The sequence below is a fragment of the Arvicola amphibius genome, chromosome 5 (genome assembly GCF_903992535.2).
Source record: "Arvicola amphibius chromosome 5, mArvAmp1.2, whole genome shotgun sequence".
NCBI classification, from domain to species: Eukaryota; Metazoa; Chordata; class Mammalia; order Rodentia; family Cricetidae; genus Arvicola; species Arvicola amphibius.
This window is the reverse complement of record NC_052051.1, coordinates 54,937,188-54,956,788: the sequence shown is the minus strand read 5'-3', so window position 1 is coordinate 54,956,788 and position 19,601 is coordinate 54,937,188. Positions and strand designations below refer to the sequence as shown.

Here is a 19,601-nt window from a genome sequence, read left to right as displayed (position 1 = left end):
ATTTCTCGAGACAGGATTTCTCTGTAGCTTTGGAGCCTGCCCTGGAACTAGCTCTGTAGACCAGGCTGGCCTTGAACTCACAGAGATCCACCTGCCTCTGCCTTCCGAGTGCTAGGATTAAAGGCGTGCACCACCGCTGCCCGACTAGATTTTTAGCCTTTTTCTAGTCCCTAGAGAAGACAGTGAAATAGTGTAAGATAGTTCTAAATAGAAGGATCATTGACCTAGATTTAGATAAAGGGGAGACTCAACGATTTTTGGGATTAACACTGGGATGGGTTTCTAAGAGTGAGCTCATTTAAACAGGGCATCAGTGCAATTCAAGATCTCAGCTCCAAAGGCTTTTTGATGCTGCTGGATGAAATGCTTTCTGCTTTATTAGCTCTCTGTGAGGCTTCTTGAAGCACATTTACACCACACTTGTCTTTTTTTCTCTATGTGTGTGGTTGTTGGTTTTTTAAGTATGTATTTGTTTACTAATTTATGTATTCATGTATGTGTATATATAGAAGTAAATGTCTTTCTCTACTGCTGTCCACCTTAGTTTTAAGTCAGGGTCTCTCACCAAATCTGGAGCTCACTGACTGGGTAGACCTGTTGCCTAGCAAGCACTCTGGGATCTTCCTGCCTCTCCGTCCCAGCACTGGGTTACAGACATGTGCCACCATGCCTAGCTTTGCACACCAGTGCTGGTGGTCCAAGCTCTCGTCACTCACCGAGCCATCTCGCCAGCCTTGTTTCTTAATGATACAAGGTCTGTCAAGACTGGTCTCAAATTCAGAAATCCTGCTGCTTTCATCTCGCAGGTGCTGGGATTTCAGGTGTGAGTACAGGTCACTCGTTTTCAGTGGGTCTGCCTGTGGAGTACTGTACCAGGTGGACGGCACCCAAGTGTTCTCACTTTAAGTCTTTGTCTCGGTCAGGGTTTCTCTTGCTGTGGAGACATCACGACTATGGCAACTCTTCTAAGGAAAGCATTCAATTGGGGCGGCTTACAGTCTCAGAGGGTCAGCCCATTGTCATCACGATGGGGAGCATGGGGGTACGTAATGCTGGAGTAGCTGAGAGTGCTACATTTTGTAGGCAACAGGAAGTTACCTGAAAATCACACGGAGGGAAACGAGCAAAAGAGACCTCAAAGCCTGCCCCCACAGTGACAGACTTCCTCCAGTAAGGCCTCTAATAATGCCACTCTTTTTAGAGGCCATTTTCTTTCAAACCACCACATTCTGGATTTTTGCTTTTATAATTTAAAAACTGTTTTTTGGTTTTTCGAGACAGGGTTTCTCTGTAGCTTTAGAGCTCAAAACTGTTTTAATGTTAGCTAGGGTGACACAACTCTCTCTTTTATTGTCAGTAACAGCACCTAGAGTGCTGCTTCTGCCTTCTTTGGACTACTTGAATTTCTTTTTTAAATGTATTCATTTTCATATGTGTGATTGTTTTGCTGGAATGTATGTGCACTACATGTGTGCTGTGCCCACAGAGGCCAGAAGAGGGTGTCTGATCCCTAGGCCTGCAGTTACAGATGGCTGTGAGCTGCCATGTAGGTTCTAGGGATTGAAATCAGGTTGTCAGACTTGGCGGCAGGTGCTTTCAGTCATTAAACCATCTTACTAACTTCAGTCCTAACATTTCTTATGTTCACATGGGTCCCTTAGGTCCACCATGCTTAAACAGTCCTTGTACTAACTGTCATGCCTTGTATACACAGGATCACAGCAGCCACCCATGTCCATGAGGCCAGCAGCAGATCTCATGCCATTTTCACTATCCACTACGCACAGGTGGGTTGTTCCTTCTTACCGATTTCTTTCTTATGCCTCGTGATTACTTTCTTGTATTCCTTACTTTCTTTCCTCCTGTCTTTATACTTACATGTTCTCTAATACAACTGACTTCTTCAGTGTCTTCTGCTTATCTTTTGCTCATAACGGTTCAGAATATGTCCACACTTATTAGTTCAGTTATGGGTCTGGTGATTTCAGTGAAGTGATGCCCTATCAGACAGTGCGTGCTCGTCTGATGTGGAACATGGCACACGGTTAGGACAGTATCCCGGGACTGGGGGGGGGGGGGAATGCAGATCATTCTGAATGAAAACTTGAACCGGTCTTTGTTTTAGGCAATGCTACAGAACAACCTCCCCTCAGAAACTGCCAGCAAGATCAACCTTGTGGACCTAGCAGGCAGGTAATTGGGATTTCAAAGCCAGGGAGAATTATTGCTCCCTTGACAGTGACCTGCTCCTTGACCACCTTATGTGAGATAGGCATGATCCTGGGGTTTGCCTTGTTTGAATGTTTTAATCATCCTGAGATTACAAAAGAAGGCATTCTTAAATGCTAGCTTGAAAGTAAGAAACTGGGAAATTACTCCATATCCTAGGTTCTTAGTCTGAACTGCCTGTTGGGACCTTTTAAAACTCCCCAAGCACACCAGGTGGTGGTGTCACATGCCTTTAATCCCAGCACTTGAAAGGCAGAGGCAGGTGGATCTCTGAGCTAGGAGCTAGCCTGGTCTACAGAGCGAGTAGCAGGACAGCCAGGCCTGCACAGAGAAGTCCTGTCTTTTTGACAGAAAACACCTCCTGATGTCCACGTCTCGTATCAGAATAATGAGGTGATTGTGTGGGGGAGGAAAAGACTTGTGTTTACACTGATCTCAGTGTGCAGCCTGAATTAGAAACAACTGTCCTATGAAGTAAATTGAATTAATACACTTTTTCCATTGATTTAATATCAATTATATGTAGCTATATATACTACTTTACTTTTTTTTCTGCCTTTTTTTTCTCAAGACAAGGTTTCTCTGTGAAACAGCCCTGGCTGTCCTGGAACTCACTCTATAGACCAGGCTGACCTCAAACTCACAGAGATCCACCTGCATCTGCCTCTCGAGTGCTGGGATTAAAGGCGTGTGCCACCACCACATGGCGAATTTTTTTAAAAGCTACTGTGTTTTAAGTTATTAGAAGTAAATATTCATACTGTGTTTATATTGTGGCTAAATATGTATTCAGGAAGAAGAAAAATTTGAGGATAATGTCATAAGAAAGTATATGATAACATAAGGCAAATTTTCTCAATTTAGAATTTCAAAAGAAACAGTAACTAACAGCACTCTGTTAAGAACCAAGCATGAAGGTGTGGTAGGCACTGAGGGCATTCAGTGGTAGAGTGCACTTCCCTTATATGCACTAAGGCCAGGGTTTAGCCCTAGCACAGCAATGGGGTGAGGGGCTGAGGAAGCTAAATCCTGTCTGAAAGCATATCAGCTTAATCAAATGGGGAAATTTTTTACTGCTTTTCATTACTCTAAGAATGGATTTTTGAGATTGGCATGATGGTTACTTATCTTTAATCCCAGCACCCAGGAAGCAGAGTCAGGTTGATATCTGTGAGTTCCTGGCTAGTTTGCGTTAAATAATGAGACCCTGTTTAAAAAAAACTAAAAAGAGGGGTAGAATTTTGAGACAGTTTATGCACAGATATTATCATTAAACCATCAAAATGTGAATTTAAACCAAGTCTTTACCTGTGAGAGACTATCATCAGTACCGTAGATAGATGCGCATCTTTACCTGTGAGAGACTGATATCATCAGTACTATAGATGGGCATTGTTTGGCCTCAGGTGCTCTGGCAGTTCCCCCTAAAAAAATGACTAGCAAGATTTCCAGAGGGGGCCTGTGTGGAGGCAGGTAGTCTAATGGTCTTACGTCCCGAACCAGGACTCTGCTGACCTGACTTCTAAAGGAGAGCCTCGGAGGCAACTACAGACCATCGTAGTTGCCAGGAAGTGGTATGCTGGATCTACTTCTGCTTACATCCAAAAAGAAGAAAAGTTTTGAGGATAATGACACAGGAAAGAGTTACATAGGGAAACTGATTCTATGGGTCTATTACAAAATGATGCACCCAAAACATTGTAGGATAATGTCCTGTTTGCTATCATTTTTACTTTTATTGGTCTGTTTTAGTGAGAGAGCAGATCCCAGTTACTGCAAGGACCGGATTACTGAAGGTGCCAATATCAACAAGTCCCTTGTGACTCTGGGAATTGTCATCTCCACTTTAGGTATTTTACTGATGGACTTGGGGTAATTGGAGTGGGGAGGGAGAATTTGGGATAACTCAATAGTATTTTCATCTTGTCATAATAGGGTAACACAAGATTATTTTTTGATAAGGTCACTTTTTGGCTTGAGCATGAAAACCTGGTGGTTTTAGAATGCAAGTGACCATCATTCTAGAATCATGTTGAAACAGTTCATATCCTGAGTCCAAAGTCCGATGTAAACTCAAACTTAAAGCCTTCTGTCACATGCAGAAAAGTATTATACTTGCTCTAAATTCTGCAGTCGTTTTGTATTATAATTATATTATGAATTATAATTCCTTCTGTATTCTGCTTTTTTTTTATCTGTCAAGCCCAGAACTCCCAAGTATTCAGCAGCTGCCAGAGCCTCAGCAGTACAGCCAGCAGCGGGGTTGACAGTGGGATTCCTAGCACTACGTCTGGGACCAGCAGTGGAGGGGCTTCTGGGAAGAGGCAGTCTTACATCCCATACCGGGACTCTGTACTGACATGGCTACTGAAGGAAAGCCTTGGAGGCAACTCCAGAACCATCATGGTTGCCAGTAAGTGGGATGCTGGAGCTGCTTCTGTTTGGAGCTAGTTTTGGGCCTAGAAAATGTACTGACCCCTAACGTTCCTCAGTCTCTCAAGAGTGTCTCACACAGTGAAGACATTAGCAGTAAGACAAGAAGAAAGAGCTGAGCCAGGCAGTGATGGTGCACGTCTTTAATCCCAGCACTAGAGAGGCAGAGGCAGGCGGATCTCTGTGAGTTAGAGGTCAGCCTGGTTTACAAGAGCTAGTTCCAGGACAGACAGGGCTGTTACACAGAGAAATCCTGTCTCTAAAAACCAAATAAAAAGAAAAAAAAGAAGAAATAAGAGCTGGGATGGAAGGGCCTATCAGTGTATATCTCAGCTCTGTCCTTCTGCCTCAGCTGTGTCCCCTGCACACACCAGCTACAGCGAGACCATGAGTACGCTGAGATATGCATCCAACGCCAAAAACATCATCAACAGGCCACAGGTGAATGAGGTAAGGCTTTCATGGGACGTCATTGTCTGACACAGTTTGAAGTTCTCCTTATTGTTTTCTCTGCTTCTTATTTGTCATAGTTAGCGTTTCTGTTGTAGTAAAACATTGAAGAAGAGCAACCTGGGAGAAAAGGTGCATCTGTCACTCACCTGTCACTGTGGTCAACACCATGACCAAGGCAACTTACAGAAGGAAGGGTTTATTTGGGGCTTATGATCCCAGAGGGTTAGCGTTCATGATGGTGGAGTAGATGTAGAGCTTACATCTCAATCTCATGCAGGAGGCAGAGAGAGCTAGCTAGAAACGGCACTGAAACCTCAAAACCCACTCACAGTGACCTATTTCTTCTAGCAAGGCCAAACCTCCTAGTCCTCCCCAAACAGCCATCAACTAGGGACCAAATATTCAAATGTCTATGACTTATGGGGCATGTCTTTTTCAGAACTCCACCAAAGGGTTATCCACAGCATACAGATAACAGTCCATCATCTCGGGAAGCTGAGACAGGAACTTGGAGCAACTCTGCCTGCTGGCTTCTCCTCCATGGCTCATTCACCTTGATTTTTTTTATACAGCCTAGGACCAACTACCTAGAAGTGGCTGTCTACAGTCAGCTTGACCTTCCCCATCAGTCATAAAAGCAAGAAAACACTCCACAGGATTACCTATAAGGCAGGCTGATAGTTCCAGTTTACCAGGTGACGGCTTGTGTCAAGTTGACAAAACACCAATGAGCATCGTTTTCATCCAGACTTGTATTCTGCAAATGATGCTCTTTTCTCCCAACGTAGTCCCTGCCTTTCACTGATCTCTCTACTGTTATCAACAAATAATTTTGTAAATAACTTCCTTCAGTCATTTCTTTACAGCCATTCCTCTTAAGAGCCCTAGTGAATGACTGTCACTCTAAGAAAGGTCATTTGGAAGCTTCTGTGAGATGTTTTTATTTTTAATTGATAGTGATAATTGTGCCTGAGTTTTATTAAATAAATTGCAGTTGACTTCTCTTTTGGATTAAACTGGGAGTAGGAAGAAATTGTTGTTTTGAAAACTGAGTAATGATAGGAACATTGCAAATGTTTCTTACCTCTTGGAGATTCAGTGAAAAGTTTCAGGGCAGGGGACACAGCTGGGGAACAGACATACCTAAAGCACATAGGGGCTGTTTTTGAAGGCAGTATGATTAGGCATATATCAGATTTAGTCATCATACAGGAGGATTAGCATTTATGAGCTTCCTTGGTGTGCTCTAAGGTGATGATTTTCAAAGCTCATATGCAAAAGAAACACCTGACTAGTTTGTGAGACATGGTTGAGCCCTAACCCTCAAGAATTGCTTTCTGGGGTAGGACCAGAGTTTGCATTTATTACAAGTTCTTGGATGAAGCTGATGCTGTGGGTCCTGGGATTATACTTTGAGAAGTCACTCCCAAAGAATAACACTTCTCCAACTAGCACTTCACAGCAGTTTGGGACCTAGTATGAGCCAGTGGTGACTGAGTTCTCTTTGTTTCAGGATGCTAGTGTGAAGCTCATCCGAGAACTCAGGGAGGAGATTGATAGGCTGAAAGCCATGCTGCTGAACTTTGAACTGGTATGTGGCAGCCAATACTCTTCCATATTCTAATGATGGATGGTCTAGTCCCCTGAACACCCGGGGCTTGTCATACTCCGTGTGTTCAAGTTTTATGTTGTTGTGTGTTTGTGCGACCACGGGTGCACACATGCATGTAGAGGTCAGAGGACAACTTTTCAGGTTGGTTCTCTCCGTCCATGTTGGGCTCTGGGTTCTTATTCAGGTAGCTGGGCTTGCAGAACAAGTGCTTCCACCGTCTGAGCCCTCTCTTCATGTTTTCAGTTGGCAGGGATGGGACAAAGGCAGAAGGATTTCCTGATTTCTCTGTGCAGCTTCAGATGAGCTGGATGCCTTCTCCTTGTATCATCTCATGTCTAGATAACATTGGCCTTACTGGCATTGCTCTCTGTGAAGACAGATATGGGGAATTGGGTCCTAGAGAAAAATTTATTTTAATTCTCCTCCTTTGTATTCATATGAGCCCAAATACTAAATGCTCCTGACTTATTTCTGATTTTGGTGAAGTCTATACTTTTATCTATACTTTATCCTTCTCAAGTGTATTGATGGAACTTATTTGTACTTGATACCAAGAAAACATCAGAACTGACCCCCCACCTTCTCTGTGCAGAGGAACATCCGCTCACTAAATGATGAACTAGATGAAAGCCTGAAGGAGGTGGTCCTCCGGAATGATCTGAAGGTGGGTGTGTTTGTTGAGTGGACCCAGTTGAACTTTCCAGTATCCTGGAAATAAGTTTGATCTCTGCAGGTATTCCTCATCTAGGTGTACTCCCCTTGGTGGGACAGACAGGATCTGTCTAGTTCAGAGATCATTTTTCTTCCCATTGAGGCTTGAGTTAGTTGATGGTAAATGGCTTTCTTTGTATTTATCTTAGGTTCATGACAGCTTCTTTTGGATAGTGTGAGTAGCCTAGAAAAGTTCCTTCTTTTTCTTTTTTTGAGACAGGGTTCTCTGTAGCTTTAGAGCCTGTCCTGGAACTAGCTCTGTAGAACATGTTGGCCTCGAACTCACAGAGATCTGCCTGCCTCTGCCTCCGAGTGCTGGGATTAAAGGCGTGCACCACCACTGCCCAGCTGAAAAAAAATGATTTTCTAATCAGCAAATCTAGTAAATTTTCTAGTCAGATAACTAGATAACAGATTGAGCACTTCGTGTGAAGGTTCAAGGGATACAAGAGTCTTTGCTCAGGTGGTCGCAGGCCACTTGGATACACAGGTTGCTGTGCTTCATGAGGTGTCTAATAAGGAAGAAATCATTATACCTGCCATTTCTGGAGCAGCTGTCCTATGCTGGAAGGCAGAGGATAGGTCTGAGCTATACTTTGAAAGACTGATAGAGAGGGAGCTGGGCACCTTGCGTGAGGGGGAGATGACATAAGCAAAGCTGTGGAATGGGAGTGACCGTGTGCACGCATGTGCTGCAGGGAAGACTGTTCATCAAGGACAGTTGTGAACAGAAGGTGAAAGCTATTAATGAAAAATTTAAATAATTTTGCTAGAGTATTTTAAATACTTGTATCTGAATTTTACGTATTTTCCTAAGTATTTCCCTTATGAGAAAATTACTTTCCTAAATCTATTTTTTTTCTGAGTGTTCTTAGTTCTTTTATTCCCAGGATAAGTCTTCTGCACACATTTCAGTTTCTAGCAAAAGGTATCAAAGACCTTGAATTTAACATGGCTCCCTCATGTTCCTCAGTCCTTAACCTAAGGACTCTGAGCTTTGATGCATTTACTTTTAAAACTCTGAGGGACCCACAAGAGTGGAGAGGGACAGGACAGGGTGAAAGAGTCTGAATATGAGCAGAAAAAAAGAAATGAAACCTTGTGTTCCTGGCATTTAATAATTATTCAGTACTTTATCATTTATTGCTGCGAATTTATTATTACATGTCTTCAGTCAAGTTCCATACAGCCTGGGAGGATTCCTCTCAGTGCTTTGTGTACCTTTGAGCCAGGTGCAGACTTGTTGTAACTCAAGGTGCTACATATATGGGAAGAAATGTTAGGTCAGAAGAGGAATACTAAAAACGGAGCACATAAAAATAAGAAGCAGAGATGGGCAGTGGCACCCATCTTTGTTCCCAACACTTGAGGCAGAGGCAAGTGGATCTCTGTGTTCAAGTCGAGCCTGGTCTACAGAATGAGTTTCAGGACAGCCAGGGCAACACAGAGAACACTGTCTCAAAAAATCAAAAAGAAAAACAGTGCAGAAAGGGTAATTGTAAGTAAGTATTGATGTCTGAGAAGCATCAATTGAAATAACATTTTGTGTTAAGTTTCTGTTGCTGTGAGTTAGAGCTACGTGAGAGGAAGAAAGGTTAGTTTGGGGCTGAGGGCATTGATCAGTGGGTAAGTAATCTTGCTGTACAAACATGAGGACCTGAGTTCAGTTCCACAGAACCTATGTAAAAAGCCAGGTAGAATAGGATTACCCTGTGACCTCTCTGGCTTCTGCATGTAGTCACACCTGTGCGTACACTTGCACACACAGAACACATGACTTAACAATGGAATGGAAGAAGTGCACACATCCAATCACATACAGGCTTTGAGTTTTCACAGATTATAGGTTTCCATGATCCATAGTTGCTGGCCCAATGCTGCAGGCCTGTGGTAAGGGAACGTAATACAACAAAGTAATTACTTCATGGCAGTTGGGACATGGGAAGGGAGGCAGGAAGGAGCCAGGGATATGCTACATCTTTCCAAGGCATACTTCCTGTGACCTACTTCCTCCAATTAGGTCCCACCTACTAAGTTTCCATCACCTCCCAAAACAATGACACCAGCTGGGGACCATCCTTTAAAACAGGAGCCTGTGAGGCATTTCATGTCCAAACCATGACACATTCATTTTTTTCTAGTTAAAAGAAAAATGTATGCTCATTGAAGAAAAATGTAAGCATTTATTGAAGGAGCTTCTGTTTATGAAAGTAATACTTGCTTATTGAAGAAAGCTTAAAACACACGAAGCACTCACAGATGAGAAGGTACAGGGGCCTCTCTAGGGATCATGAGGAATGAAAGACTGGGCAACAGGTGAGAGTGGACTGTAGTCTGCTCCCTACACAGGGAGTCTGTCATCTCTTGTACCTCTCCAGATGGATCAGCTGGCCCGAGAGTGGGCACAGAAGTGGAATGACTGGCAGGCAATCATGGAGCATTACCGTGTGGACATCAACAGGAGGAGGGCTCGGGTGGTCATCGACTCCAGCCTGCCACACCTGATGGCTTTGGAAGACGACGTGCTCAGCACAGGTGTCGTGCTTTATCACCTCAAGGTGAGGAGGCTGGTGCAGCGCCCCCTTCCTGAGCACTGGCCCAAAGCGAAGGGAGGAAAACTGACGTCATAGCCATGTTCTTAGGGATCAAACCAAGGGCTCAGAGCTGCCTTGGGACTTGTGCTCAGGAATCTGATCCAGCCACAAGGTGGAGTTTGTTTGGGTTTGTGTAAATGGCTAGAGGAAGCCAGAGATCAGAATGATTATTTGTTTTTAACTGCTGCCAATGCTTTCCTGTAACTTTTATTTCTGTGCCTGAATTTCTTCAAGTTAAGGTAAGAAAATGGAACCTCTTACATTGCTTTTCTGGCTTCCTGGAGCACAGGAGTGCAATAAGGAGAGCAGAATCCTAACGTCAGAAATATAATTAGTATAAGCTGAGAAGAGTGCCATGTGCCTGCAGTCCCTGCTGCTCAAGAAGGTGACCCAGGAAGCTCCTTTGAGTCTGAGGCCAGTTTATTTCTGAAGAAGACAATGTCAGAACTTCTAAACAACAAATACAGGTTGCTTAAACATGGGCAAATTAAAGAGACTAGAACGTTTTCTTCTCACACTGTCTTTTATTCAATAAGAAAAAATGCCTCCCCTCCACCCCCCCCCCCATCTCCACCACAGCACTTACTAGAGAAGAAGAGGGGAGAAAGACAGAGGAAGCGGAACACTTGAGGGAGGGTCTAAGGAACTGGTGGTTAGGGAGTGATGATAAGCATTCATCTAGAAAAAGTCAAGTAAAAGTCTAGGCTCTCCAAATAAGAGCCCTGGCCAGCCATCATATCCAAATGGATAATTTGAAGAGTTGACAACCTGCCTATCCCCTTCAAAAATGATCTTTGTTTGAGGACAGTCCTGTGGATGGCAGAACTCACATGACTAATATTCCTGTACTCACAGAAGCGTCAATTCTGTTCTCATTAATGTCCACAGAACACATTTTAAAAGAACAAATAAAAGTAGGGGATATGTGCGTTGCTGCCATCTCTGGAGGAATCAGGCTGTTTGTCTGGGATATTCAGAAAGATGTTAGCCAAGGTCCTCGGTGTGCACGGGATAGGGAAGCCCTCTGAGCATCTCAGAGGGAAAGCTCAAGTCATTTACTTTCTGGTGTGTTTTGCATTTTACATACATTGTCTCGGTGAAGTGCTTCAGGCAGAAGTGCTTGCCTAATTTACCTTAACACATCTAAATACCAGAAACAAATTAGATCTTCCCATCATTCAGAACCACAGGGAGAGATTAGGGATCAGGAGAGACCAGATCTGTTAAAACGTCACCATCTGGGTGGAACTTTTCTGAATCACTGATGGAATCTGGAGTGAGGAGAGGAAGTGAGATGTGAGATGGGAAAGCTTGTGGTAGCAGCAGAGGGTTAAGAGCAATGGCTACATTTGAATCTTAGACCTGGAGGCAGGGTTGTTAATTCCTATTTAGTGAGCTCAGAGCCTCCCCGCTCCTTGGTGCATCAGTAGACCAGTGAAGCACCATTTTAGTTAATTTCTAGTTCTGGCATTTCTGTACTTTATGGACCCATATTCTTTTTTGTTCTTGTTTTGTGTTTCTTATTTTATGGGTGTATGTCTGTGTAGCCTCTGTGCGTGCCTGATGCTCACAGAGGCAATGTGGGGACATTGGATCACCTGGTACGGGAGTAAACAGTTGTGAGCTACCACGTGGGTGCTAAGAGTTAAACTGAGGTTCTCTGAAAACAAAACAAAACAAAACAAAAAACAGCAGCCAGTGCTCTTAATCACTAAGCCATCTCTTCAGCCCCATCCCCATATTATTTTTATGATTTGTTTTGATTGTGGCTTAAATAACTATACAATAATAGTGATCCAAGAGTCTTTACATTTTTATTTAGCTGCTCACTTGGTCACAGACCTGAAACTAGTCCCTTGGTAATACACTGCCAGCAGTTTTCTCTTGGGCCACCTTGGAAAGCTTCTTGGTGGGACAGGAAAAGTGGATAGAGCAGAGAGGGCTGGTACCTTGTGGTGCCTTTGTGTCAGTAACTGCCTGCAGAAAGAGGTGAAAGAACAGCAAACAAAGGACCACGAAGTGCTTGTTATCTGAGAGCTCATCACCTTTCTGTCAGTTTCACGATATTATGTGGCCCTTATCCTTTTGGGGGGAATGTACTCTACTGCCAAGAGTCCCTGAATTAACAAGAATTTTAACCTATTGTATTAGTTAAGGTTCTTTAGAGAAATAAAACTGATGAAATGGGAGTGTGGAGGGGAATTCATTATAGTGACTTACAGGCAGTAGTCCAGCTGGTCTAACAGTGGCAACCTCCCAGTAAGAATCCGCAGGGACTCATCTGGTCTTAAGTCTCCATGGTAACCCTGAAGAAGTAGGTGTTAACACCAGGGAAGGAATGCCTAGCAGCAGAGCAGATGAACTTGCTAGCAGGAGTGAGGACAAGCAAGCAAAAAGCCAAGGAGCTTCTTTCCATGTCCCTTGATACAGGCTGACACCAGAAGGTGTGGCCCCGATTTAGAGTGTGTCTTAGTTATTATTCTGTTGCTCTGGAGAGACACCATGACCAAGGCAATTCATTAAAAAAATAATTTAATTGGGGGCTTCCTTATGTTTTCAGAGGGTTAGTCCATGACCATCAGGCAGCAGGCAGGCAGATAGGCATGGCACTGGGGCAGTAGCCGAGAGCTCACATCTGATTTAAAAGTTGCAAAGTTGAAGCCGGGCGGTGGTGGCGCACGCCTTTAATCCCAGCACTCGGGAGGCAGAGGCAGGCGGATCTCTGTGAGTTCGAGGCCAGCCTGGTCTACAAGAGCTAGTTCCAGGACAGGCTCTAAAGAAAGCTGCAGAGAAACCCTGTCTCGAAAAACAAAAAAAAAAAAAAAAAAAAAAAAGTTGCAAAGTTGAGAAAGACTGGGCCTGGTGTGAGCTTTTAAAACCTCAAAACCCAGCCAGCCGGGCAGTGGTGGCGCATGCCTTTAATCCCAGCACGCCACTCGGGAGGCAGGGGCAGGTGGATCTTTGTGAGTTCGAGGCCAGCCTGGTCTACAAGAGCTAGTTCCAGGACAGGCTCCAAAGCTACAGAGAAACCCTGTCTCGAAAAACTTAAAAACAAAACAAAACAAATAAAACCTCAAAACCCAGTGCTATCCTCCTCTGACAAGTCCGTACTTCTTAATCCTTCCCTCACAGTTCCACTCACTGGGGGCTCAGCATTCAAAATGATAATGTGGGTACCATTCTCATTCAAACCACCACAGGGTGGGTCTTCTCACCTCAAAGAATTTCCTTGGCTGGATCCTAAAACCCTGGGCCCAGCTGCTGGGGTTTTGGTTGTTTCCAGATATAATCAAGTCGACAACCAAGATCAGCCATCATACTCCTCCCTGGGCCGTGTTGGTAGAGGCTGGCAACTATGGACATGTATTCAGGGAGGAGAGGTAGAGGGGCATAGGGCAAACCAGAACTTCATTGCTTCTCACATGTTGTCTTGGGGAACCTACAAGGTCTCCCTGTTCTTGTTCCTGAAAGTGTGGCATAGTGGTGATTTCAGGCACTTAGAAAACCTTCCACTTAGGGTAGTGTTATGGTGAGGCTAAAAAAACATGGGCTAGGGGTTCAGAGACCTGAGCTGTAGCCACAGCTTTCCTACTTACTTAGCAAATGGGTTTTCTAGGCAATTTACTCCCTTATGAGCTTCAGATTTCTGGCCTATAAGACAGATACAGTAAGCTGGGCAATGGTGGCACATGCCTTTAATCCCAGCACCAGGGAGGCAGAGGCAGGCAGATGGATCTCTGTGAGTTCAAGGCCAGCCTGGTCTACAGAGTGAAGTCCAGAAGAGCCAGGGCTACACACAGAGAAACCCTGTCTTGGAATACAAAACAAGACAGACAGACAGACAAACAGAAATAGTAATACCAGCATTTGGAGTGTTAAAGTATTAAGTAAAGCCAAGCATAATTGTAAATGCTAGTGATCCCAATCCTTGGAAGGCTGAAGAAGGAAGGTGAGAGTTCAAGGCCAGCCCAAGATACACAGTGGTTATTGGCTCAAAAAGCAAGCAAAAGCTGGGTGGTAGTGATGCATGCCTTTAATTCCAGCACTTGGGAGGCAGAGACAAGTGGATCTTTGTGAGTTTGAGGCCAGCCTGTTCTACAGAGCGAGGTCCAGGACAGCCAGGACCACACAGAGAGACCCTGTCTCAAAAAACAACAAAAACAGCATTAAAAATTAAACAACAACTAGCAAGCAAATAAAAAAGATGTCTACAAAATGTTCAGCATAATACCTGGAACATAGGAAATGTTTACTTAAGAATGGTGACGATGGGCCTTCAAGTTAGCATCTCTGCCTTAATAGATTGTATGGTCTATAGTAGATTTGTCATAATCCTGGGCCCGAAGGCCCTAGTCTTCTACTAATTCAGTGGTTTGCTTGTATTAACACTGGTTGCCTGTGCTTTCTTCTACTCTCTTCCAGTTCCTTTTGACTCTAGAGGCATCTTCCCCTATTTGTGCTTTACCCTTCATAGAATTTGGCATCTGTTACGCTTCCTCTGCAAAGCAAGAAGGTAACAATTCATAAGTCTCATAGAAAGTCTCTGAGTCTCCTGAGAGACTCAGGCCACACTAACCTTAGCTGCTATGAGAATGAAGTATATGTCTGTCCCTTCCTTTTACTGGAGAATTTCTGACCAGTAGCTGTATCTATTCCCTGACTTCAGAGTTTGTCTGCACTTGCTGGGCTTTGCACATAGTCAGTGCTGTGTACTCCTATAGTGTTAGTTTCCCTCTGTCCTGGACTGAGAGCAAGTGGATGGAAGGCAAGACAGCCCAAACTGAAGTTGGGAATGGTTCTGACAACACTGAGATGGGCATGGAGACCCGATTACATGAGTGTGGACTGTGCTCTGAGTGCAGGGCTGTGTCTCTGTGTATTCTTTGTGAAATGTCTTCTCTCTTTCCTCCCCACAGGAGGGGACAACAAAAATAGGAAGGATGGATTCAGACCAGGAACAGGACATAGGTAGGTAGTCTGACACACAGGCAACATCTGTGCCTGAAAAATTTACTACTGGTCTTGGAGAGAAAAGGAGTCTCTGAAGCGTTAAGGGTCTGCTTCTCTTTCTGCTGCTAGCTTTTGGGTCTGGAAGTAGGAAGGAGGAGGCTTATCTAATCTGGAGGGGGGGACTTTGAGCTCTGGGTGGTTTCAGGTGGTGGGTATTCTTTCCTTGTCAGCTATTGGGTTGGATCTTGTAAAAACTGGAAGAGTCATTCTCCTGAATGGTTTCCCCACTCAGGTTACCTCTCCCCCACACCTCGTTAGTCCTTCAGGGCCAGTGGATCGAGAGGGACCACTGCACAATCACTAGCACTTGTGGGGTGGTCATTCTCCGGCCTACCCAAGGGGCACGCTGTACAGTCAATGGCCGAGAGGTCACTGCTTCCTGCCGTCTGACTCAAGGTAGGACTGTCTACCTCCCTGTGTATATCTGGATGAATGATGGACATCTTCAACCTCAGAACCCCACAGAGCTCAATAAAGCAGGCTTCAATCATGTGTTACTCAACCTCTGCACCGAGACCCGAAGACTTCCTAATACAATCCTCCTTCTTCTAGGACCCAAGAGTAGAGAATGACTTGTGGAAATTTGTGCTTGTTTATCTGAGACTCAGTTTCTCCATCTGAGATAATGGGAGCATAAGGCAGGATTGGGTGAAGTTTGGTTTTTTGTTTGTTTGTTTTTTGAAGTTCTTAGTGTTCTATAAAGACTTGGTGTCAGTATGCCTCTAGTACTAATTCATTCAAATCCCATTCTCTGAAACTGAACTCAGAATCTGCCTCTTCGTGAAGTTTCTCTGACTATGCTACCTGAAACTTCTCCTGCTGTTTATCTGATTATAATTGCGAGATGTATAATTAATACATATCAATTTAGCAAAATTATCACCTTGTTGTAGGCATTAGTTTATCTCACAGTATGTACTCAGAGCACAATCATGGGCTGAACTCTTATCTGTGTGTCAAAGGAGCTGTCATCACCCTGGGGAAAGCACAGAAGTTCCGGTTTAACCACCCAGCTGAGGCTGCTTTGCTGCGGCACAACAGGCTTAAGGTAAGCCTGGCTGCGATTTCTGAGTGGCTGTTAGGGAAGCTTCCGCATGCTCCATTGGGCTCACTGCTTTTTCCTTATCCCAGGTTGGAGAGGCTCTTGGCAGCAGTTGCTCTTTGGAATGGTTGGACTTGGACGGAGATGTCACTGCCTCAAGACTGGGTCTCTGTCCTGTCCTTTGGAAGGAGAGGTGAGAATCTGCTGCTTGTACCAGTGGAGTCTCCTGGCTTTGCTTCTTAGTCCATAACGGAATGGAACCGAGAAGGGTTTGTTAACAATGAAGGTCTGATCACATCTGGTCCGGATTGACTTGAGCCAGTATTATGGCTTGAAAATAAAAGGTTCCCCGCAGGCTCCATGTTGTGGCATACCCTTTGAGGTTCTGGAACCTTCGGAAGGTAGGGTAAAACTGGAGGAAGTAGGTTACTGGAGGTGCATTCTTGGGGGTGCATCGTTCTCCACATCCCCCTCCATTCCCCTCTTTACCTCCCATTGACCATGAGGTGAGCCGCTCTGCACCATCCCCCACAGTGATGCTCATGCCCAAGCTGTGGAGGTGTGGGGCCTCTGAACTAGTGGGCTAAGATGAATATTTTTCTCAGATTTATTCTCTCAAGTGTCTGCTACAGCAATGAAAAACTCACCATGAGTAGTCTGAAAATGCTGAACTGAATGCCTAGTTTGTAACTCAGGTAGCCATGGCCTTCATTTGCTTCCTGCTTGGTATTTCATCTCTCCTCTCTGAAAGACATGCATCTCCCCTGCCGACAAGATATAACTGGGAAGTGTTAGCAGACATCTTTAGTACTGCTCTAAACCTCACTTCCCCACAGTTCCCGTTAAATCCCGGTGCGTGAGCTCATACTACATATTTCTGTTAGCTTCCAGATTATATGGCTTCCTCTGGATTCTAAAAAATTAATCTCTTCTTTATTCTCTCATAACCAACAATGCATAGCTGTGCATATGAGAGAGCAGGGCCTACGAGGACAATAAGAAAGCATCTTGAGATTTTGTTCTTGCTCCTGCTTCAGCTGCTTTGTGATAAACTTTGAACTCTTGAGTTAGTTTTATATGCAACTGGCAGCAGCTGGTTTTCTAGTTTATTATCCTTCTTATACAGAATCTCCTTCTTGGGTTTGCCCCTGGAAGCTCTGTTATTCCTTTTAGCTAGACTGACCTGTACCGTCACCATCATATCTAACTGTAGGAAAGTTCAGCAGAGGACTTGGTACCAGTGAGATCACTAGCAAGAACACCAAGCGCCTCCAAATCAGGATTCACAGCAGGTTCTTCTGGTCAGGAACAGTCAGTGGCAGATGAAGACAGTCTTGGGTCAGACACGATTGTGGGAGCTGTTGGACTGGGGCGGGGTGAGCAGTGCGCCCTCAGAGTGCTCACAGGTTGAACTTTGCTACAGCAGAGGTTTAAGGGAGTGTGATCCTAGGTTTTGGGGTCCTGTGGAGTGAAGGGCAAGTTGGAAAAGCTGACAAAGATAGCCAGGCCAAGAAAAATTAGGATCTAAGGCCAAAGTTCTTGTTTTCTCAGAGAGGATTTCCTGTTCTGTGGGGAAGCTATGAAGGAGACTTTGTTTGGGGTAAGGTTTCTGTTAGGAAGACAGAGTGAAGACCTGGTTTTTCTCAAAGTGCAGTGTTTATCAGGAACAACACTGCAACTTAAAGAGCTCTGGATACAGAAAAGGTGCATTGGGGGGCTGGAGAGATGGCTCAGAGGTTAAGAGCATTACCTGCTCCTCCAAAGGTCCTGAGTTCAATTCCCAGCAACCACATGGTGGCTCACAACCATCTGTAATGGGGTCTGGTGTCCTCTTCTGGCCTTCAGGCATACACACAGACAGAATATTGTATACATAATAAATAAATAAATATTTTTTTTTAAAAAAGAAAAGGTGCATTGGAATTGGGCAAACAGACTGACACCTGACCCTGACACATAAAGGCTGTGTGATCTCAGGCCAGTCACTGACTCTCTGACCGTTTCCTTACCTCTAAATTAAGAGTGTGGCCATCCCCTTCCAGGGACCCTGTGAGAAGGACAAAGAAGAGGAGTGGGCATACCCACACTCCCATGGCCCCAGAAAAGGCTGTGAGGCTCCAGAAAAGCTGCTTTCCTTTCTTCCTTGTCCTCTTGTCTCAGACAGCACACTGTCCTCCCTCTGTAGTCTCCTCCTACCTTTTAAATCTTTAGGATCCTCAGCTCCATGGGCACTGACATGATCTCTCATCAACACCAAGAAGGTAGATGCTCTTTATCCGAGGACAGTGAAGGGCTTCAGAATCAGAGCCTCTCACGTGGACTGCCCCTACCTTTCAGCACCAGCTTGAGGGCCTATAGGTTGTGCTGGGCCTATCCATCTACTGTAGCCAGTATCTGGTGACAGCCCTTGTTAGGTGGTATGGCTCCCAAGCTAGTGATTGGGCAAAGGGGCCAGGGGGTGGAACTAACCGAGGAAAATGCATGACCCAGTCTGGATTTGTGGGCAGTCTTTCCTTCTACTCTTACCTGAGCTTGGCTCCAGGGCTGCCCTTCTCCTAAGCTGCTGTCCCTCTTTTATTCCTGGAGGAGCATTTCAGAGGGCCAGAGCTTTTTCTAAACTGGAGGGAATTTTCCATTTTCTCCTTGTAGTAGTGATCTGGACCAGGAATGAATTTTGTCCTCCAAGATGTGCTCTTGGCATTTCTCATTTGGAGTTGGGGGGTGTGGCACTTACCTTTAAATGTCTAGATCCCAGAAGAAGCTCTCACTGCTGCTACAGTAATAGTAACCACTGCTAAATTCTGCTGCAGACTGTGAGGCCCTGAGATAGCAGAAGACAACTGCCAGAGAGAGCAGAGCGTACAGCAGAGTCCTGGCAATAGGTGGTGACCAGGCAGTATCTAGGGGATGCTGGAGTTACCTAAGATGAAAGGCAACCATCATTAGATATAGGTCCTTGACTGCCCAGTAATGAGAACTTGGTTTTGGTACCACATCCAGACATGTAGCATAGTTATTTTCTTTTTTTACCTACCCAGGGAACTTGAAAAATGTGCTTAGCAGAGGCATCCTTCTGGCTGAGGCTGTGTGGCAGCTTGGGTAATTACACTGTGTCATCCTGCAGTCTTCCTTGCAGCCCCATGCAGAATTGCTGCAGCTGCTGCTTCCCCAGAAGGAATGAGCGCTCTCCTACAAACAAGCAAGTTGTAAATCTGAGAACTGAGGAAACACCCAGGGAAGAAAACTGAGTTACCCCAGGGGATTCAGAATACATGGATCCCTACTCTGCTTCTTGGATCTGATGTTCTATGGGTTTAGCTGGGTTTATCTAGGCCTCACTGATGGGTTTATGTTTATAATTCAGCCATTACTGTGACTCAGGTTTGGAGTCGTAATACAAGCACATATATTACATATGTGTAAATATATGTACAAAATGTTTTGGGTTAACAGTTTTTCTTCCCAGTATTTCTGAAGTTTTTTTTCTATATTTCCTAGGGGAATTTTAGTAGAAACC

General features: G+C 44.6%; 1 protein-coding gene across 4 annotated transcripts in view; it reads left to right on the top strand.

Annotated features, from left to right (window-relative positions):
- Stard9 (StAR related lipid transfer domain containing 9) overlaps positions 1-19,601 on the top strand; it is an 88,019-nt gene that overhangs the window by 40,984 nt on the left and 27,434 nt on the right. For all 4 annotated transcript variants that reach the window (XM_038331874.1, XM_038331873.1, XM_038331871.1 and 1 more), the window contains exons 9-20: positions 1,715-1,787; positions 2,126-2,193; positions 3,982-4,079; positions 4,433-4,642; positions 5,015-5,112; positions 6,629-6,706; positions 7,320-7,391; positions 9,817-9,996; positions 14,949-15,000; positions 15,301-15,438; positions 16,005-16,090; positions 16,174-16,277. In XM_038331874.1, coding sequence (XP_038187802.1) covers positions 1,715-1,787; positions 2,126-2,193; positions 3,982-4,079; positions 4,433-4,642; positions 5,015-5,112; positions 6,629-6,706; positions 7,320-7,391; positions 9,817-9,996; positions 14,949-15,000; positions 15,301-15,438; positions 16,005-16,090; positions 16,174-16,277 — 1,257 coding nt within the window. The remainder of the gene's footprint in view (positions 1-1,714; positions 1,788-2,125; positions 2,194-3,981; positions 4,080-4,432; positions 4,643-5,014; positions 5,113-6,628; positions 6,707-7,319; positions 7,392-9,816; positions 9,997-14,948; positions 15,001-15,300; positions 15,439-16,004; positions 16,091-16,173; positions 16,278-19,601) is intronic.